This window comes from Alligator sinensis, unplaced genomic scaffold (genome assembly GCF_000455745.1).
Source record: "Alligator sinensis unplaced genomic scaffold, ASM45574v1 scaffold923_2, whole genome shotgun sequence".
NCBI classification, from domain to species: Eukaryota; Metazoa; Chordata; order Crocodylia; family Alligatoridae; genus Alligator; species Alligator sinensis.
The window spans coordinates 384647-407731 of record NW_005842589.1 but is presented as its reverse complement, the minus strand read 5'-3'; the positions used below and the strand labels follow the sequence as shown (position 1 = coordinate 407731).

The following is a 23085-nucleotide window of genomic DNA, read 5'->3' as shown; positions in this document are numbered from 1 at the left end:
TCCAGCTCCTACTTCCTGCCCATGCTTCTAGGCTTAGGTGGCATAGCAGAAGGGGGCTGGAGCTGTGGCTGGGAGGGGGCTGGAGTGCCAGGGTGGCATAGCAGAAGGGAGCTGTAGTGCCAGGGAGGGGACTGGGATGTTTGCACTGTACATCTGCAGTAGAAAAGGGAGCTGAGCTGCTCACACTGCAGGTTTCATCAATCGTGAAGCCTTGTGGAAAGTACTGGCCAGATTTGGATGCCCTGAAAAATGCATCAAAGTCTTGAAGCTTCTTCACAACCAAATGACTGCAACTCTTCTTTGTAGCAGATTGGAGACGGATCCATTTCTCATCCAAACTGGGGTCAAGCAAAGATGTGTCATTGCCCCAATTCTGTTCCCCATTTTTTTTACTGTCATCCTGGTTCTTGTTCATCCTGGTTCTTGTTAAGGACCACCTCCCCTCTAGAATCGACCTTGAATACTGAACAAATAGAGGGCTTTTCAATGTGGGAATATTTCACTGAAAGACCAAAGTATTCAAACCAACCCTCCTTGTCCTTCAATAGGCTGATGACTATACCAGCTTGTGTGCACTGAGGAAAATATGTAGACTGTGCTGGACCTCTTCATTGAAGCCTATTAAACTGTAGGCCTCTCTCTCAAAATTAAGAAAAATAAAGTGCTCTAAGCCTACGCCAAGCACTGAATGTGATCTCCCCTACTCAAATTACCATCGAGGAAAATACCCTGGAGGTATTTGAGTAATACCTTTATCCTTGGTAGCCACCTCTCTCAGAAAGCAAATGTTGATAAGGAGATCCAGCACAGGATCCAATGCAAAAGTGCCTCCTCCAAGGACACTGCTTTGGCACATTTTTATTGAATGCGATCTTTGGAAATAAACCAAAATCTGTGTCTACTTTCCTCTACAGATTTTTTATGTGGGTAACCTGCTATTGTTATCTCAGGAGCCTAAAGAGATATTACCAATGATGTCTACAGAAAAAACATCCACATTGAAAGGAGGGATCACTGCACAAATGCCAGTATCTTTGCTGAAGCCAGTGTTACCAGCATTGAGTCGGTCATCCTCAAGCCCCAACTTTGCTGAACTAAACACTTTATGCAGATACCCAACTCTTGACTTGCAAAACAAGTGTTCTCTTCCCAGCTAAGTTGCAGCCTGAGATTTCATGGTGCCAGAGGAAACATTACAAGGACACGTTGAAGGCCCAGAATCATGGAAAATTAGGGTTGAAAGGGACCTCAGGAGATCATCTTGTCCAACCCCCTGTTCAAAGCAGGACCTTCCCCAACTAGATCATTCCAGCCAGGGCTTTGTTGACGTGGGCCTTAAAAACCTCCAAAGACGGAGATTCCACCACCTCTAGGTAACCCATTCCAGTGCTTTATCACCATTGCTCCTTGTTCTGTCATCTGCCACTGCTTAGAACAGTCTGGCTCCATCCTCTTTGAAAACACCCTTCAGGTAGTTAAGACTGCTTTCAAATCCCCACTCTGTCTTCTCTTCTGCAGACTAAATAAACCGGTTCCCTAAGCCTGTCCTCATAAGTCATGTGCCCCAGCCCCCTAACCATTTTCATTGCCCTTCACTGGACTTTTTCCAACTTGTCCACATACTTTTCCTAGTGGTGGGCCCAAAATTGGACACCGTACTTCAGATGTGACCACACAAGTACAGAATAGAAGGGAATAATCACTTTGTTTGATCTGCGGGCAGCACTCCTACTAGTGCAGCCCAGTATGCTGGTAGTCTTCGTGGCAATAAGAACATACAGTTGACTCGTATCCAGCTTATTGTCCACTATAACCCCAAGGTCCTTTTCTGTAGAGATGCTGCTCAACCAGTTGGTTCCAAACCTGTAGCAGTACATGGGATTCTTCCATCCTAAGTGCAGGACTTTGTACTTGTCCTTGTTAAACCTCATGAGATTTCTTTTGGTCCAGTCCTTCAATTTGTCTAGGACACTCTGAGTCCTAGCCCTACCCTCCAGGGTATCTGCAACTCCCCCCAGTTTGATGTAATTCATGAACTTGATGACAGTGTACTCCATCTCATCTTCCATGTCATTAATGAAGATACTGAACAAAACCAGCCCCAGGACTGACCCCTGGGGAGCTCCACTTGATACCGGCTGCCAACTAGACATAGAGTCATTGATCACTATCTCTTGAGCCCAACAATCCAGCCAGCTTTCTATCCACCTCACAGCCCAGTCATCCAAACCATACTTCCTTAGCTTGTTTGCAAGAGTCCTGTGGGAAACCATATGAAAAGCCTTGCTAAAGTCAAGGTATATTACATTCATTGCTTTCTCTGAATCTACAGAACCAGTTATCTGACCATAGAAGTCAGTCAGGTTGGTCAGGCATGACTTGTCCCAAGTGAATCCAGGCTCACTGTTCCTGATGACTTTCTTCTCCAAGTGCTTAGAAATGGATTGTTTGAGGACCTGCTTCATGATTTTTCTGGGGACCAAGGTAAAGTTGACTGGTCTGTAGTTCCCTGGATCTTCCTCCTTCCCTTTCTTAAAGATGAACATTATATTTGAACTTTTCCAGTCACTCAGAACTTCCCCCATTTGCCACAACTTTTCAAAGATAATGGCCAGCGGCTCTGAAATCACTTCAGCAAACTTGCTCAGTATCCTTGGATGCATCGCATCTGGTACCATGGATATGTACATGTCCAGCTTTTCTAAATAGTCCCTAATCTGTTCTTTCAACACTGAGGGCTGCTCGCCTTCTCCCCAAACTGTGCTGCCCAGTGCAGTATTCTGGGAGCTGACCTTGCCTGTGAAGACTGACATAAAAAAGGCACTGAGTACTTCAGCCTTTTCCTCACGCTGTTTGGTCCCACACTTTCCCTGACCTTCCTCTTGTTGCTAACATACTTGTAGAAACCCTTATTGTTGCCCTTTCTGCCCCTTGCTAGTTGCAACTCCAATTGGACTTTGGCCTTCCTGATTTCATCCCTGCATGCCCAAGCAATAGTTTTATACTTTTTCCTAGTCATCTGTCCATTCTTCCACTTCTTGTAAGTTTCCTTTTTGTGTTTAAGATCACTGAAGAGTTCTCTGCTAAGCTAAGCTGGTCATCTGCCATATTTGCCATTCTTCTGCCCATCAGGATGGTTTGTTCTTGCACCCTCAGTAAGATTTCTTTAAAATACAAACAACTCTCCTGGGCTTCTTTCCCCCTCTAACCTTAACCCAGAGACTTTCAATGGGCCTATCTCCAGCTTTTCTAGTTCTATCTCCAGTTTCATACTGGAGCTCTAAACAACCATACAGATCTTTTACATACAGTGCAACTCCTTCTCTTCTCCCCTGCCTGTTCTTCCTGAACAGTTTATACCCATCCATGACAGTGCTCCAGTCATGCAAGCTATCCCATCAAGTCTGTTATTCCAATCACATCATAGTTCCCAGACTGTGTAAGGACTTCCAATTCTTCCTTCTTGTTTCCCAGGCTCCATGCATTTGTGTACATACACCTAACATAACTAGCTGATTGCCCAACTTTCTCAGTAAGAATGAGGAGGCCTCCCCTGTTACTGTCTCCACCGTGTGCTTTCTCCAGGTCTTCTGCTTCCCCACTTAGCTCAGGGCTTCAGTCTCCATCCCTCAGCAAAGATCATTTAAAGCTCTCCTCACTAGGTTAGTGAGCCTGTCTGAGAAGATGCTGTTCCATCTCTTTGTCAGGTGGATCCCATCTATTCCTAGCAATCCTTCTTGGGACAGCACCCCATGGTTGAAGAAGCCAAATCCTTGCTGGCATATGTCAAGAAAACAGATAGCAACATCAAGAGCTGGGAGGAGCTGGCTGCTAACCAGCTCCAATAGTGCCACAATCTTAACCAAGCAGCAGCCTGCTTCAAGGTAAAGTCTCTCCCTTGAAGCAGACAAGAGAGAGCAAAGGAAAGAGAAGGAGAGAAATCCCACCTTACTATCTATTCTCCCTTGTGGAAATACCAGCAAGACCTGAAACTTTTGTGGATGAATCTGTGGCTTAAGGATTGCACTCATAAGTCACCTCAAGACACATCACTGATCTGTGGTAGAGATTATCCTCAAATTGAAGGATTGTCAATGATCAGATGAAGTGTGTGGTTGGAAAAGGTGGGGTAGAAGCTGAGATGCCTGTGCTTTAGTTTTTTTAAAGGGGTAACAGCTTCCCCATGACAGGAGAGTGGGCAGGGAGACTGGTGGGGACTGTCTGCCCACCTGTACACATGGCATGTGGCTCATGTAACTTGTTGCCCCCATGTCTGTGTCTGTGCTGTGTGCAGCCCCAAATTGCCCAGAAGTTGGACAGCCCTAGCCTATAACATTATTTGCATATATGTTAAGCTCCCATTTTTAATTCCTTTTAACTCATCTATTCATCATCTTGTACCAATTTACTCAGATTTCAGTTCAGACATTCACCTGTTCAAATATAGCCCATACTATCTGAATATTTTGTGGTTTTAGTTAAGAAGTGCAGCTGTTCTGAGGCTTTGAAAGCTCTTTCAGATCCTCTCTGAGGAAGCAGTGAAAATGAATGTCTTTCATTACAAATTGGTAGAGCAGGGATTTTATAATTTTCAGTGCACTTCATTTTAGTACAGATGCACTTGGGATGAATGCATTATGAGCTCAGGACCATCATTTATACCTTTCAGAATCATTTTTTTTCATCTGTTCACTTGATGTATACCTGCCGTGTGGTTCCTATGTCTCGATGCAAGACAGCCTTGCATCTTAGTTTCTGCATACGAGTTTTTAAAAAATTTCCTTCCCTTCTAACAATAGCATTGTGTGCTATAATAATGGATGTCTTTCCCTTTCTGTTTTAAAGGTGTTATGTATTAATGCAGGTATATAGAAACGTAGCTGAATAAAGAAGGATATATGCACTTTCTAAATACCACTGTTAAAAACAAAGCATTTTAGAAATCTTTGAACATGCTAGTATATATTTGAATTTGCAGGATGAGTTAAATTAAATAGAGCTTCTTGATATGGGCCCATCTGTTGTTTGCTGTGTTCCAGTTTAATGTGGCCTTATTTGCAAAGATTCTAAGCCCCTAAGTTCATCTTGAAAACAGTGGGATATGTGGGTGCTCACAACTTCAGGAGAACGGACCTTGTGTTCTGGCATTGTACACCTAAATTGGAATCCACAGAAAATGCACTTTTTCACTGTCGGCCTCATGTGCCATAACACTCAAATAGGGACTCTTAGTAGTCCTTATTTAGCATGTCATAGCCTTACCCCTCCTCATGATCCATACCAAGAGGATAGAAGGCTGCAGTTTTCCTGCCCCTCCATACTAGTTACCCAGCATCATCTTGAGATGAAACACAAAGTTCAAGACCTACAGCTCCAGTTGAAACCCCTTTTCAGTTTCTGATCCTTTCTGGTTTCATTTTTATTTTTTTCTTAGACTTTCTTTCTTTTGATTTTTAGACCAAAAACCCCCAAAAGAATAGATTAAATTAGATTAGATTAGGCTTCCAAGAAGATGCCTACTTCGTTCTGACTTCATGCTGAGGCTTTACATCCCTGTGAGGACAGTGATGAGGCTGGTAAAGGCATCCAAAACATCATAGTACAATATGTTTACTGCTGACTCTCAAGATAGTGCCTGGAGATAAACCCCTCTTCCACTGATACTTCTTTTCTGCCTAGACTGCTACATTTGATTGATCTTCAATATAAAGATTTGTCTACCAACTTGGTCAAAATCTAGCTGGCTGCCATTTTGGTCTAGCATCCTCCAGTAAAGGGCCAAATGCATTTTCTCACCAAGCAGTCCTGAGATTGTTCAAGGGACTTACCAGAGTTTGTCATTAATTTGCTAAAGACATGCCCTATGAGGAGGGGCAGGGCTGCAGTCCTCCCTATGACTTACTACTAGGGCAACATAAAAAATTCTGAGATTGAATATTATGGGCATGCGTACCCAGAGTGAAGCTGCACATTTGGATGTCATATTTCAAATTACTGCAATTACTGGTAAGTAATTTCTCTTTTCATCCTACCACATAGTTGGAAACAGTAATTTCTTTCACTTCACGAAATACACACTGGAGCGGTAAATTTCTTGGATGGGAAGTGAGTGTATTAGCAAGAATTTAAGAATGTTGGTATGATGGAATAGCATTATGATATTGAGTTACTGTTAAAAAAAAAAGGGGGGGGGGGACCATGAGACTACTTTATTTGCTTTAATTTATTATTGTTGCAGAACCACTAAGTCTTATGTGATTTTCAATTTTTTGTAAAAAAATATTGCCTGCCTTTCTGTTTCTGCCTTCCACTGTGGAATTCGTTCTTTACTTAAAATGACCATCATTTTCTATAAATTTGAAGAGGTTGAATCCGAGCAGTATGGCACATATTACCCTATAGCATCTATAGGTAGAGTAACTGAAGAAGTACAATGAAGAGTGATCCAGCAAGCAAGAGAAAATAAGGGAAGGTTTCACAGGTGTGGGGGACCAGCTAACTGAGATTGATTTAGAAGCTTGAGAAATGCCAGATGATACGAAGAGAGTAAAAAGGCTGAATGGAAGATGGAGGTTGCAGAGAACAGGGAAATGTAGTGTAGTAAAGGGAAGCTGAAGATTGTATGAAATGCAAGATTAAGGAGATTGTGGGTACGGAGGATAATTAAAAGAGTAAAAATAGCACAGCAAGTCCCTCTCCCCAAGCTGCAGGAATAAAGTAAATGAAGCTGTCCTCTGATCAGTCAATTGGGAGGCCTCCATTTTTACACCATTTAAATTTGAGTTTAGAAGCTGAAATGATCACAGAGGGTAAGCTTCTGCCTAGAGACAGAAACAAACAAACTGTGGCATGCACCCACCCTCCCCCAACCCTCTGGAAGTCATATTAAAAAAAACCAACCTTATGGTATAAATTAGAATTTGAAGTCAGTTTCAGGGTTTGGAGGGAGGAAGAAAAGGAGAAGAATCATTTGAGTGCCATTGTACATTGATATGCTATAGTGTGCTTGTACCTGTGCAGTTTTTGTGGAGGAACTGAAGTAAACCTAACATGCTGGAAGTAAAATATGATTCCTTAATTTCATTAGTGCATGATATAATTTGGGTTTTTTTTTTTTTGTAGACCTGCCACCTCCTCCAGTGCCACCTCCAGCTATAAAATCTCCTACTGCCCAGTCCAAGTCCCAGCTGGAAGTTCGGCCTGTCATGTTGCCAAAGCTCGCTTCTATAGAACCAAGAACAGACAGATCTGGGGAAAGAAAAGGAGCAAGCTACAAGGGGAGAGAAGGGGCAGATGGCCGACAGCACTCTGATATGCGGGCAAATTCAGGAGAGCGCAGAGAATCGCAGGAACAGCAAAACGACGGGAAGCTGCGAGGGAATAAAGCAGCAAAGCGAGAAGGCACACCAGCAAAAACTCATCTTCTCCAAGGTTACTTGACGTGCATTAAGCTTAATGAATGTGTTTACAGGAGATAAGTGGAAGGATCTAAGGCCATAGTTCTTCAGGTCAAGTTCACTATTAGCGTGAGAAATTACTGGGGTTGAGCCTGCTTATAGCAGTACTGAATTGTGGCCATTTATCTCTATTTATGTCGTTAATACAAAGTTAATACAAACCACATTGTTGTGTTTCAAATAGGCAATCCCATGGCCTAAAGCTAGTAGAATTTCTAGAATTGTCTTCTCTATATTATGATCCTTTTGCACACTGAATTTTATGCACAGACTTGACCTACTAGAGAAGAAACCCAAAGAGAAGTATAGGAGTTGGGGGACATATATACCTTTGTACCTACTTCTGCCTCTACACAAATTATTAAGGGAATTCAGTAAGACTGCCAATTTTACCAGTGGATTGGAGATAGACTCATTTTACCTCACATTTATAAAGGAAAAATCTGCCACCCTGACATTTGATCCTCTTCAAAATGAAAACAGCACATGAATATTAGCTCAGCAGAATGGAGCAGAGATGCAGAGGTTACAAATAGTAACTAGTTCAGAGTTAGGAAAAAATGGGTCTCAATTTTATGGAGGTCAGTAAGACTAGTGAAAAGTGGAACACAGATAATGGTATCTGTCTACAGTTCAGTTAAGCTTCCCACAAATGCGTAATTCTTTCTCAGACTAGCTAGCCAGGGTACAAATCAGATGAGCAGAAATTGGGTAGTAAATTGGTTAAATGGGCACATAAGTAAGAGGTCATTGGAAATGGCAGTGGGTCACAATAGAGAGAAGTCATTAGAGGGTTATTTCAGGGTTGGTGTCCGGGCCATTGTTATCAATTTATGTATTAATGTCCTAGGGCAGGTGGCAAAATTTGCTGAGGACACCAATATTGGAAATGTTGTTAATATTTGAGCAGCATATCACCCTTAGAAACAGTTAAAAACATTAAGGCATTGATTTTTGAACATCAACCTGAAAAAATGTACTGTGATGTTTTTGGATGCTGGAGGCCTAAGGCAGCCTAGTGTGACTTGGTAAAGAAAAGAAATCTACTGATAACAAAAGGAACCTAAGCACTTAACGTTGTACTAACTATTACTGATAATTTTTCTGTTGAATAAAAATGCTTAGCTATCATATGGTGTTCTTTATCCATAGATCATAAAGTACTTTTACAAAGATGAGCAAGCAATATTAAACCAATTGATTTACAGGCAGTAGAACAAAATTTTAAGGGCAACATTTTTCAAAATGTTCAGAGATTTTAGGTGCCTCCGTTTTTGTGTACCCTGATTTTCAGAGGTGTTCCATAATTCTAGCTCCTACTGGATCCTGGGGAGTCAGGGGACCCTATATGTATTACTAACTCAGCTACTTTCTGTAGGAACACGGTCAAGCTTCTAAAAACATACCCAGTAATTTTAAGGGTCTGCATTTGTAATGCTTAGTGGAACATTGCTTTATTTCTAACCTGAATATCAGATTTTCTTTAAGAAATCTCGTCTGCTGTGGTACAGTGATTTTATTACGTACTATGGTCAGTCATCATCCTAAATCTCTAGGTGTCCATTAAAAATGCAAACATTTAGTATTTATGGAAAATTTGCACAGGTGCCATATGTCAGAGCAATGTAAATGTACATAGTTCATTGTGTATTTATATATATGTAATGTGTATGTTTCATTGCACAGAGGACATCTTACCATACTCTAGACCTACGTTTCCAACTTCAAATAATCCTAGAGATCCCAGTTCCTCCAGCTCCATGTCATCAAGAGGATCAGGAGGTAGACAAAGGGCAGATCAAACAAATATAGCGCGAAGGAACATTGCAGAAATGCAAGTACTGGGAGCATATGAACGAGAAGAAGATGAAGAATTAGAGGTAACTGTAGCAGTGTTATGAAAAATGTGTAGAATAAAATCATTGTCACAGGAAGATAATTTTCTGAACCTAGGTAGGATCCTAGGTGAAAATATTTTTAAAATTATACATATTTATCTGAGGAAAATTATTTTAGTGGTTTTCTATAACTGTGGATTATTCCCATTCTTAGAAAAAATGCAACATTAAGATGGCATTAAAATGGAAAATATGTAATAGGAAACAAAAGGTAAAATATCTCAATTATGCCCAAATCAGAAACTGTATAGACAGGATATTCAGAATATGCCTGCACTATGGCAGCATCATGTCCTGGCCAGGATGGTCCCAGCACACCCACCTACCTATCTGTTCAAATTCATCCATTCTATACTTGGTAAAACATTGATGAAGCTAAGGTCATCACCAGCCCCTGCTCAAGCATACTGGAGATTTGAGGTCTCAAGAGTGGCCACAGAAGGTGCCTCAGTGTCTCCTCACCACTGTATTTCCAGGTCTGAAGACTATCTCTGGGAGCGGGTAGGTGCAGGATACTCATAAATGCCACAGTATGGACATGCCCTTAGATTTAAGGTTAACACATCTTAGACTTGGTGATATTAGGGCTGTGTCACATAGTCATATGCAGTGATTGCAAATCATTGGAATGTTGTGATGTATTAAAGTTAGCACATGTTAGGATAGAAGAGCGCACACACCTGCAACAGTTGCAAATGATTGCAATGAAGTGACCTATTAAAGTTAGTGTGTGTTAGGAGATAGCCCTGGCCTAAAAGGGAACAACTTTGCAAGGCCACAAGAGCACTCAGCACATGTTAAACTGCTTGAACGTGGATCTGCTTGTGTTTTAGCTGTAGTTAGTTAGTGTTACGTCAAATGCCTGAATATTAAATTTTATCAGTGTAAACTTCAAATGAAGACATGTTATTGTTTTTTTCTTTTCTGTCCCTTGTGTTGGCAACAACATTTCATTTTCTTTCCCCAAAATGATAACTAACATATAACCACGTTGTATCAAAAACAGATTGTTTCTAAACACTGTATTAAAATTCTTAAAACTCTGAACTCCAGCTAACATCTAGCCACTGATTTTAATTTTTTACAGGAAACTGAAAGCTGAAGAAGATGAGAAATGTACTCTCACAGGCTTTTGAAATCTAATCAGAAAAATATCACTTAAGATGCCTCAAGTCTGATGATGTTTGACGCCAGAAATAACGTTCAGTGCAATCAGAGTGTACAATTTTTCATTTTTATTCATGCCATCAGAATGCTAGTTTTTATTTCACTATTTCTTTTTTTTTTAAATCCTTCTCTTTATGAACAGCCCCTGTCTGTTCCTTAATGCTAAGCATATCATCTTCTCTCTGCCCAGAAAGGCAGGTAAGCTGCTCTTTGTGGTACTTGTACCAGCTGCTGTGTCAAGATTAGGACAGAAGATGGTGCCAAAACCTGGGATCCCTAGATTTTTTTTTCCCCTCCAGGAGGCAGTGTTTAGTACACTGCTGATATACCAAGGAGCCCATTGATAATCTTACATGTAAAATACCATTGATTTAAAAATACCAACTTGCATAAAGGGAAAATTATGCAGAGGGTTCCTTTAATGTAGTGGTTTTATTATAGTCTGCAATTAGTGCAAATGGTAACTTGCATTTTGAAAATAGACTGCGGGTTTTATTTTCTGCCAGTCTCTCAGATTACCCTTTGCAGCAGCAAAAGATTTGCTTTTTTAAATGCAATTTGGGGTGGGGTGGCTCATATTGTAAATATATACTCATTTTAATTCCCCTGTTGTACTTTAATTTGTCTTTCCTATTTTCATCATTTAAGTACATTCTTATTGAAAATGTCCTTTGGGATAGGCAGGAGCCAAGATGATAGGTACTCTGGTGGTCTAGTCATGGCATGAGTAAGTCTATCAGAAATTGTTCCACTAAAATGACACTTATGAAAATAAGCAAGGGAATCAGTGGACATTTTTAATAATTATTGGGTAATAACATCTTTACTGTTACTGGCCCAAATCTCAGACCTCTAATTGTAGTGTCAATTCAACTTAAAGAAGTGCCACTTAAAGAAATTTTGTTTGATCTCTATTTTTTTTTTTTTTGTAATGCACTGCTTATCTTTTTTTTTTTTTTTTTGGTTTTAAAAGCACAATCACTAAACTTTATTTGTAAACCATTGTAACTATTAACCTTTTTTTTTTGTCTTTTGGAAAAATGTTAAGAAGCATTTGGAATTTTTTTTTCATCTTTTTGTTAATACTCTATGTTTGTATTGGGAATATTTGAATGGTGACAGATGGTAAAGTAACGAACCAAAATATGGGCCATAAACAAAACATTTCTCACTTTTCCTGAATTTATGGAAAATTCTCAAGTTTGCGGTGGCCTATCTCAACATTGGATTTTCATTAAAGCTAAAATAGAGGCATTAGTTGCATTAAATTTGCCAAATAATGTCCTCTCTGTAGATTTTTTTATCTTTTTTGTAATTATATAATTTCTTTGTCATTGGTGCTAATGGAAAATTGTGTGTTTGTTTATGGACAGCTATCAGGATTAGCCCCAATGGGAAAAAAGGAGAGAAAAAGTGTTTTGGTGTTTACTGAGGACTGAAATTTTTCATTTAGCTAACTTTTAAAGAATGGTTACATAGAAAGGGTGTGCAGTACTAAGGGAAAAATCCATGTGATTAATGTTTTCATTATGTTCATGTACGAAACCTCATATTTTAGCCATAATTTTGCATACTGAGGATCCAATAATCAGAAAAGTAATTTTTGTCACATTATTTATTAAAAATGTTCTCAAATACATCCTTTTTTCTTGTGCAGTTTTTTGTTTTACCTGAAACCCATTTTCATGAATGATTCTGCTCTTCGGTTGTGCTATTGAAGTCTTGTATGACTTCACTATGTAATGCCAGTATGAGGGTAAGATCAGTATTAGGCCTCCTACTTTTTACATAATTTCCACTGATTATCATAAAGTCTCGATTACTTGGTGCTTCATGACTGTGCTGTTAGTTCCAAAAGGTAGAACCACTCCTCCATCTTTTAGCATACACTAAATTCCAAAAGAAGCCAAAGAAAAGTCTTGACCTGTTATAACTCCATACCCACAACTGTAGATCAGAGAGGGTAAGAGTCATTTGTTATGAAAGACATGGAGTTAAGTGTATCAACATTCACAAGAACTTCTGTAGGGGGAATTACATTTCTGAGTCACTTGGTTGCCAGAGTCTATACAAACATAAAGGGTATTCTCAATCTTTTCTGTTGGCCTCTTCTCTCTGAGTTAGCCCTATGTTACTCATGTGATCCTTACAAATCCCTATCTTTTGGATCATGATGGGACAGGTAATGAATTGATTGACCATTTTCCTTTCTTTTTTTTTAATCTTTTTCCAATTCTCACTATTCTTTTCCATTCTTGCCATGCCCCACCCTAGCTCCTCTACTTCCTTTTAAATTAAAAACAAAACAAACCAACTCAAACACGTAGCTAAAACATTCTGGACCAAACCCAAACTAGACTTGTAGACACCTAACACTTTGGCATCAGAGCACCATCATCCAGGAGACTGAGACAAATCAACAGAGTAGATGCTTATATTTCCTATCCAGTGAATAGGAAGACATGGGGGCCTCCCAAAGGCATGCCAGAACAACTAAGCTCTCAGCAGGGAGGTACATACATCTACCTTATAGGAAATGCAAGGCTCAAGAGATACATATGAGTTCTCTCTCTCCCTTTTGGAGTTCAGACACCCAACTACAACGGTGCTTCCATTATGCTGAGATCCAGATTTCTCAGATCTACCAAATGGTAGACGTCTGCCTAAATGGCAGGAGCATTGACTTTACTCGTGAATCCACCTTTGGCCCAGTAGCCCAGTAAATAATAGACGAGCGTACTGGGCAAAAAGTTTTGAGTCCTCCTCAGCTTAAGAAGAGTCAAACTCTACTTCCACTTCCAAAGAGATGACATGAGTCATCAAAATGGGCTACCCCTCAGTCAAGCCTTATAAAGCTATCCCATATAGTAGAATGAATGATTCATGGGGCCAGAAGGAAAGCAAATAAGAGGAGGTGTGATGCCATAGCCCAGAAATAAGAGTATCCTCCTGAGAAAGGGAGAATGGCTAATCTGAACTACTTCTGGTGATGCTAAGTAGTCTAAGATAGTGGGTGTCTATACACATGCTCCATGGTGGGGGCTACTCTGTTGATTTGGTTCAGCCTCCTGGAGCAAGGTGCTGTGATGCCAAAATGTTAGGTGTTTACAAGTCTAGTTTGAGTTTATTATAAGAAATGGTAATATACATTTCCCACTGTGACTGAACTATTACAACCAACATTTAAAAAAAATGTTCACAATACACAGTTTCAAATCCCTCATTGTCATGTGTATTCAGCATCCTGCATTTCAAAATGGTGGCAGGGATACTATAAAACTCATAGAACTAGCTTTAGTTAAAGCGCCCCTGTGTCCATTTTGAAATGTGGGGCACTGAATACATGTGGCGCTGTGGTGTTCTAATTAAAGTGGCTGTTCTCATAGCATACGAAAATAAGATTCAGTCAATGTAACCAGAAACTCCCTATGTGATGGTGCCAATGCCAGAGACAGTAGAACATCCTGGGTTGCCAGGTTTGTAGATCTTGGCTGATAAATAAAATGAGATAGAAGCATTAATCCTGTCCCTGTGTTTCCAGAGGTAACTTCTTTAAGAACTTACCTAGTTAATTTTGGCATTGTGCCATGGGGTCCTTGGTCAAGAGTTTATGAAACTCCTATGTAATGGAGTCAGGAGTAAATAAAACAGCCTGTTGTTATAAGCATTAGAAGGAATGGATAACTAAGAATGAAATAAATGCCCTTTTCATATCCTTCAGGTTTAGTAATGCTAAAAACTTAAGCTGCTTCTTGGGTATCAAAATTCAAAATCCTTACATCAATTTGGATAAACAGATGTAAATAACAGTAAATTCCAAGCGTGTAAAGAACATTCTATGCTTGGTTCACATAATTAATAGAAGAGTTCCATATGTCCTTGAGTAGCTCTATCCCTTCTACTCCTCAGGCAAAATTCACCCTTATAAAATCCATCTGGGAAACACATGCAAATCATACCACTGCTGCTGTCTTTCCAATGTATTAAGTAGGATTCTCTTTTACCGTTAGGGTGACATACACAGAAAACTAAATGAAAAAAAGTATGGTTACAAATCAAACACTCAAATTAGGAAACTTAAGAATAAATTTGCTGTGCAGCCTCTGAATATGTACTATATAGGATTTAATTACATGATCACGTTTTTTTTTTCTAGGACCCCTATCTCTTTCAGTTCACAGAATGGACAGTGTTCACTTTCTGTTCAATATTTGATGCATTTCCACTCTTTAGTATATAGCTCTATACCTTATTTACTTCACATTATTTCAAACCCTGCTGTGAAGAGAGATTGAGTAATTTTTTATCATCTTTTCTTTAACACAGACAATTTTGGCATTAGACTGCTTCAAAAATTTATCTTTGCAATACCTCCTTGAGGACAGGTAGGGAACTTGAGGTGGGAAACTTGAGTCAGAGGCATGAAGTTCAACATCAGCTTTTGGTGCCTAATTTGAGATGTCTAGGGCCCTTTTTTCAGAGGGCTTTTTGTTGTTATTCAGAGTACAGTTCTCTTTGACTGTAGAGGCAGTTCATTGCTCAGTACTTCTGCAAATCAATCCTCAGTTATCTCATCCTGGACACTCAGATGAATAGCACAGACTTTATGGCCATCCGTGAAAAGTGCAATTGAAGTGACATACATTTTTATAATCAAATGAGAATGCTGTGGCAGGGTCAGGGATAGTTCTGGTTCAACCAGGTAGCATTCAGTAGCCTCTACCATTGAACTATCCTTCCTCTGCCCAGTTCTCTACACATCCCCTAACAAATGAGGCAGAGATCCTACCAGTGGCAGATTCTTCACTGTGTCACTTGTCACACCCCTGTACAGTGAAGAACGCCCATCAAGACTCTCAACTTCTTGATTCCATGCCAGGTTCTGAGGTGCATGTGTTCATACGGGTCACAGATTCTCTCCCAAATCACAACTGGATCCCACACCCAGAAATTTCCGCTTATCCTTTTCCCAAAATCCCCCAACACTACTCTTCTTCACTTCACCATCCCACTGTTCCCCAAATACCTATTCCTGCCTCCATGCCCCAATCTCCTCACTACACTCTTGCTACTCACCCATCTGTTTATAGTCAGGACATTCCCTCAATGTCATCCATGATTGCTGTGCTCATTCAGAGTGAGCATTAAGAGTACCAGGCAGTGAGTCACTTTGTTAACAGACCCTTGTGCCTTGTACGCGTTGTTTGCTAGGAAGAGCCTCTGCAGACTCAGGCTGGAGCATAGAGCTGATGATAGCTTCAGAGAATCTTAAGTGCTACACTCTAAGAAGTCTATACCAGTGGTGCTCAACTCATCTGTCTCCATGGGCCAGAGAGTGGAGTGGAGCCAGTCCACAAGTTGGTTCTAGCACTTGGAGTTGGTTCATAATCCTGATCTGATTCACAGGGTTGGTCTGCAGCCCTAATCCAGTGTACAGGATCAGCCCTCAACCCCAAAACAGCATGCAGAGTCAGTCTCTGGCCCCAGTCCTGCCCACAGTACCACATCAGTTGACCTGGAGGGTGCCCCACAGGTCTTGAAATTTGATAGTAGGATAAGTGGCGGCAGCATTCATTGCCATGGCTCTGGTTACCATGGCCATTGATGCTGACACTGCACCCCCACCACCAAATTTCCAAACCAGCAGGGAGCCCCATGATCAGATGACTGGCTGCAGCATGATCCTACTTCCTATAATTATCACCTGAATCTCCTTTAGTAATTACTTTAGATTGTCTCTTTTTTTTATATTCTTTGGTTAGATATCCTCAGGGCAAATCTCATCCTACGTTTTAAAAGGCTTGGCAATAAACACTGGTATATACATTTCAATCAATAAGGGTCAGATTTTATCGCCCTTAGTAATGCTGACTACCAGTGTACTCCAAAAGTAGCCTCATTCATTTCAATTGAGCTATTCACAGAGCAAGATGGTGTTTACCATAAATAATCTCCCCCTGAAAAGATAGAAGTTCACCCTTTTCCGGCATATAAACATGCTGTTATGGGTAGCTTGAATTGAGTCAAGAATCTTGACTTGTGTATACACAACGATATTACAAATTAATAATCATCTTTTTGTTAATGACGTCAATCCACTGGCCTTCATGTGGCTGTTATCAGACCGCAACACAGGTAGGCTATAAACCCCTGGCCTACAATAATGGTAAGTTAAAAGAAGCCCTAGTTTATCATATTTATATGGCACCTTATACCACAGTAGATAAATCCTTCATAATTTTTAAAGTATTTATCTTGTCATACCCCTGTACAGTGAAAAACTCCCATTTTTCTGTGTTATAGCCTAGAAATTGAAAGAAAGGGAGGATGAGAGATTTTCTAGTCACCCAGGGCTGTGGTAGAGCAAGGCAATAAATTTTAAAAGACTCCAGAGTTCCATTTTCCTCATTATATTCTGTAATTCTAGCAGCTCACCAATAGAAATAAGAGGTTCACTATTCAGCCAATAATTATAAGCTTCTTAGAAGAGAATTGGTATCTTCCTTTGTACCTTGCCCAGACCTGAGATTCACTATTCATGCTGTCGAAAAGGGAGGTAACTACTTCTTTTCTTCATTCACCTTTTGCTTGATTGAGTGGTGTCCAACACACTTGAAAGAAAAGAGGCAGGACAGTAGTATCACCATCATCGTGTACAGGTAAAGACCATCAGGAAAAAAGGGGCTGCTATAGTTTCAAAAGACTGACAATGAAGAAGGGAAGAAACTTAAGCTGTGATTGTGTAACCTTTCTTTTGCCCTGTGTAAATTCAATACCTATAAAAGAATATCAAAGAATAAGTCTTTGCAGGGAGTCAGAAGTGGCTTTGTTTACTTGTTTTGATGAAAAGCAAACAAAAAAGCCTTTTTGCTTTTATTGAAGATGTTTAGTAAAATCGACAAATCATTTTGCATTTCTGTTGAAAAAAGACAAATGCAAACAATCAAATTCACTTTGTATTTCCCAAAAATGAAATGGTGTTTTTAATGGCAACCTGAGAAAATAATCAAAAAGTGATACTTATATTTTGTTAAAAATTATTTTTAAAAAAACTGAAAAAGATCATCTAGACCCAGTTTATAGGACCCAGCTTGTACTGAAGCTGGACCAACAAGATTGTAAAACGGCCATTTACCTTTTACTTTTTGAAAAGTAGCAAAATATTCTCGAAAACAAAAGCTGGACTACCTAGAAGGATGGACTACATCTTAACTGCAATTTCTGTGCCAAGCAGATGCTATAGCTGCTTAATTTGAACAATAGATACGCATCAGAACATTTCAAGCCTGTAACAGAATTAAGACACAGCAGGATTAACTAAACACTCTGAATATGAAAAGCTCAATATAAGACTTTACTAGTAGCAATGTTTCAATTGTTTACTGTGTGATCATAGTCAAGATGACTTCTGAGTAAATCTGGAGAGCTTATATTTATTTTGTTAACCAGAGCACTTAAGTAAAATAAATCATTAATACACAAAAAGGAAGCAAAAATAGATTTTGTGTGATTTTTATTTTTTCCCCCTTCTCACTGCTTGAAGCCTTGCTTTCTTGGATGCCTGCACATTGACACTACATTTTGATATCATTCTTCTATGGTAGAAATGCACATCCCAAGTGCCAGGGGGAAAAAAAAAAAGCATATTAAATTGAGTGTGGGGGGGTTGTCTTTGTTAAAATGTAAAATAAACTGGTAGTCTAGTCTAGCTAATAATTGGCACATTTTATAAAATATAAGTTATAGGTAATAACATTCAACAAGAAAAGTAATGACTCAAGCAATCCTTATGTTTTAAAGCTATCAATTCAAATTTTACTGAAGATTTGGATAGAGAATCAAAGAAAGAATAATCAAATACAATAGTTCATACATTGTAAAATGTTCTACATAATCATGTTCTATGTATAATGTTTCACTTATGAGAAACAACGGGTTAGATTTTTTTACTCAAACCAATATTTTTTACACTCTCACTAACTTTTGCGTCAAAGAGAAAAGGAAAGTAAAATACTCCCAATGCTATTGAAATCAGTATTGAAGATATTGACATAAATTATTAAGAATTTTTTGCCATAACTATAGAACAAGGCTTTAGGCCATGAAGGTAATTTCTTCTAGTTTGATAGTTGAAAATAATTATGGGCAAGAAATAAAGCACTCTGAAAAATTCAGTCAGAACTACAAACTTATGCCTTTTTCAGACTCATAGGAAATAGGATACATTTATTGAAAGGGGGGCGTTATATCATTATAGAGTCATTTTCTGGCTCCTCATCTTTTGGCAACATTTGTTTCCCTCCCAGCTGCAAGAAAGTCCACTTTCACTGACCCCCAGATAACTCTTCACTTATGTCTTTAGATACAGAAAGAAAAAAAAAAACTTGAGAGCACTCAGGTCTTTAGAAAGCATTGACTATCCCAGTTCTCATGTTAGAATGCACATAGATTGTAACCCTTCAGAACATGACAAGAAAAAGTTTTACAGAAAGCAAGTGGATTAGCTCCTCTTTGGCAATGGCCACAGCAGTTTTGAATTCAATTAAATTGTTTTTGGAATAAACAGGTTAAGTATACATTTTGAAATCACTTGAGGCAGATAGGCTTTTCTTAGTGCAAAAGAAGAGAAGATACCTGGTAAAATAATTGAGACAACTATAGACAGAATATTAACTAAGGTTTATACCTGTTTTGAATAATACAACTTTGCTTCTTGTTCACTTTTTCATAATAGTACCTGTGCTTGATATTACTATATATACATGTGTCTAAAATATTACTCTTGCCAAATAAGTTTGAATGTATACCAAACATACCATATTTACTCAAATATAAGATGAGGTTTTTTCCCCTCAATCAATATAGGGGGAAAAAGCTCTCATTTTACATTCACATACAAGGAAACCTCACTAAATACATTGTCTATTATTCAAGTGCTGCCAAAAGCAGTATGTGCTCAGCAACACAAACCAAATATGAAGTTGATTAAAGGCAGCCAACACTGAGCATGTCTATAAAGCCCATGGCCCATATGGGGTAAATATACTGATGGGAAGTTTTTTTTTTGCAGCCCTAAAAAAACCCCAAAAACCTAGCAGGTATTCCCTCTACAGGGAACTGGTACTGGGCCTGGAGGTACTGGAATACCAGGCCAGCACTGGGAAAGCTAGAGCCAGCCCTGACATCCTATCCCTGGTGCCTAAAATGCTTGATTTTTTTTTTTTTGGTTTGTTTGTTTTTTAAGCAAAATTTTACTCTCCCAGGTCAAATTAGCCAAATCAGCAAAATCTGTTCCAAATCCTTTCAATCATTCGAGAATCATATGTGGCCCTACTACTGGCAAGTATCTTCTATCCCAAACTTTTCAGCTGGGGGCTTTAGATCCTTCCAAGTCTTTTGGTAGGCATCCTACATACAGGCCCAAGCCCAGAGTCTTCGGGTTCAGATGCCCCCAAGTTTCACTTGCCCTCAGCTATACAGCCGCAAGAGCAAGCTAGGGAAGGAATCTCCCATTTCCTTAAAGTCGGCATGTAGCCAAGATCCTCCCACTGAAAGCTGGCCAGTGGAAAGCAAACTATGAGACTCTTGTTAGAGAGTCCTGTGTACATACAGACAAGGGTGCACCCTCTACTACACAGTGTCATTTTAATTGTATTACCTTGGTCATGGTATTTCCCCTGCCAGGTAAGTATGCTTGATCTTAGCCAAAAAGTTGAAATTCTGTTGGGAACCTACCACACTCAGCACTGCACTCAATCCTCCTCAGTGCTGATTTGTTCAAGTCATGGTGAGCCACTACATTGCATACATTTCAGCTTCCTCTTCACTCCCACAGCTGAGCTACACCTTTCTTTCTCATTATTATCTAATAAGTCCTGTTTTATAACCAACCTTAAATGTCTGGCAGGCATCACCAAACAGAGCCCAAACAGCTTATCCAGAATCCCTCTGTTGCCTCCCGCCCCCCACCCCAGTCTGTCACACATGATTAGTGTGACCCCACACACCATCAGGTAGAGCTGGATCAGGCTGCCCTGTGCATCATCTGCATATACATTTTTGGATTTGTGACAAGAGCACTGAGTTCTACTCATGAGTGGGAGCTAACTAGCACATGAATCATTTGTCAGGTATCTGGAGTATACACACATACTGAGCAGTGCTGAGTTGTGGGGTCACCATGGCTTGAAATGCTGTTGTTTCTGCTGAGGCCCAGTGCAATGAACTATATAGTAAATTATGATCCTTTTGGCTTTGGACTAATATCATGCATAGTTTGTACTATATACAAGTAGGAACACAAACACTGATTAAAAGTGTGTCTATGGACTACCTGTGCTAAAACATGCAGCAGTTTCAAAAGAGGTAAACTGCATCAGTTTTGGATAAACTAAGTCTATGGATACAAGTATGTTTATTTGTAGGTCAGTGTTTTCAAATTTGCTTCTCATTTCTGTGCTCAGAGAAAGCACCTGACAATGAGCAAAGGGTGAGGAGCTGCAGGGAAAGAAGTTCGGGAGAACAAAAAGCCTCTCTGACCCCCCAGATTTATTCTTTGCTGTAGCAGTGGGAGGGGGACAAATTCAAGGCAAACCTCCAATAATTACATTCTATACCTGGGAAATTTATAATAAACATCATTTTTCCATATATTTGAGTAAATTTAGTAGACATGCTCTCTAGCTACTCAATAGCTAGACTATCTAGTAATAGCCCCCTTTGCCAGAGTAGGTCCCCCAGATCCCTATGTCATTTTACGTATATGATTAATTAAAAAGAAATGTGTTCAAGCAAAATCCTTTCCAATGTTAATAACAAAAGTATATACTGCTGTTCTAAAGATGAGGTCTGTGCAATCATCTTCAAAAAGATGCTTTGCCTTGCATTGTCTGTCTGTTAAAAATGAGGACTGAGAACATTTTAAAAGTGAAGAGTAAAAATTAAATTAAAATCGGTGATTAAATTAAAGTTGGTGATTAAATTGGTGGTTAAATTAAGATTGATGTTTATAATCTTGAACTGAAACTCAGGAGATCTGTTTTGAATTCCTTGTTCAACCACATGCTTGCTATGTGGTTTTGGGCAAGTCTCTGTTAGTACATCCACTCTATCACCAACCATTATTGAAAGATTACTCTGAAAACATGCACAGTGCTACTCACTCTATCCATGTCATGTGCTGTAAAAAATGTAGTGTAGCTGCCATTAGAGTGAAACTCGGCATAATTCAAGAAGCATCCCTTAACTTGAAAGCCAGAGGGGTGCTGGGCATCTCCTGAGTATTCACAAAACAGCACCTCCAAAAAATTTTTCAATGTTTGGTGTGACTGAAGACAGTGGGCAAAACATGTTTTTCATAACAATGTCCCCTAGGGTGGTCAGAGGTGGTGTGGAGCTGTGGCGTAACTAGGGGTAGCTACCCTGGGCCCCCTACATTGGAAAATGGGGGATAAGGTTAAAACTAGCTGCTGTTGCAACAGCACAATTGCAGCAGCAATGCAGTGGCAACTAGAAGTTGCTGATGCCTCTGTCATGACCCAATGATTGTGTGTGCGCTTCGGCACTGCAGAATTATTTCCCGCCACATGGAGCTTTCTTTGCATGGTGCAATTCTCAGCTGCAGAGAGAAAACCCCGGCGCAAAGGAGTTCCCGCCACCCGTATGTAAATTTGTTTCCCACTATTGGCTGTTTCTAAATTATTCCCACATGGTGGCTAGCGATTGGCTTGCTAGTCGTATAAGAGGTTTGAGCAGTTTCCGCCCAAGTTGTAGAGGACTCCACAACCATCTCGTGGGGACTCTGAGCACGCGGCAGAATAATAGAAACTTTTTGTGTGTCTCAGAGGAGTTCGGCGGCCTGATCAACCACCAACCTTTTCCCGTCTCGTTCGTTAAATTCTTAAGACGTATCTACGGTTTTGCGCGCTTGTCAAGGGTATCCAGAGCTCTGTCGTGTTTGTTTTTGCGGAGCCTATCAAACTCCACTTGTGTTTGTCTGTAACTGCAACTCAAGAAAGTTTTTCCTGCCTGCACCGCGACCACCTACGGTATAAGTAAAACAATCTTTAATTAACCGCTATGAGTCCGTGCCTAATTCTAGTCCATCATGCAAAAGTACCCGCCCTACCGTTGCGGGCTCCCGGCCACAGCCCGCTGCGTGCCCCTGAAAGCCTCGGACCGCTCCCAGCCCGCACAGCCTCTATGTGTGTGTCAGCTGCCCCAGGCACCTGGCTGTGTCATTATGCCTCTGGTATAGACATGCCCTAAATCATTATAAGCCACCATTTCTGATCTGTAAAATGTGTAAACACTTTCTGCTTCTCATTATTTGTATTGTTAATTTAGACTAGAGTGTAATTTCTTTGGGGCAGGAACCATCTCGGTCTATGTGTTTGATCTCACTGAGTTACACAATGGGACACTATTCTCAGATGCAGCCCATAGCTGGCAGGCTGATACTGAAATATAAATAATACAAAATAATTAATATGAAAATGTATGGAACAATTTAAGATGCTGAACAAGGCACCCTTGGGGATCATGGCCTTAAGAAAATGTGCATC

General features: G+C 39.9%; 1 protein-coding gene across 5 annotated transcripts in view; it reads left to right on the top strand.

Annotated features, from left to right (window-relative positions):
* The window catches only part of ROBO1 (roundabout guidance receptor 1), a 461057-nt gene extending 448896 nt beyond the window's left edge, over nt 1-12161 (top strand). For all 5 annotated transcript variants that reach the window (XM_025214559.1, XM_006032830.2, XM_025214558.1 and 2 more), the window contains 3 exons: nt 7123-7431; nt 9144-9337; nt 10443-12161. In XM_025214559.1, the coding sequence (XP_025070344.1) occupies nt 7123-7431; nt 9144-9337; nt 10443-10457 (518 nt within the window). In that variant the 3' untranslated portion in view covers nt 10458-12161. The remainder of the gene's footprint in view (nt 1-7122; nt 7432-9143; nt 9338-10442) is intronic.
* The last annotated feature ends 10924 nt before the right edge of the window (nt 12162-23085 follow it).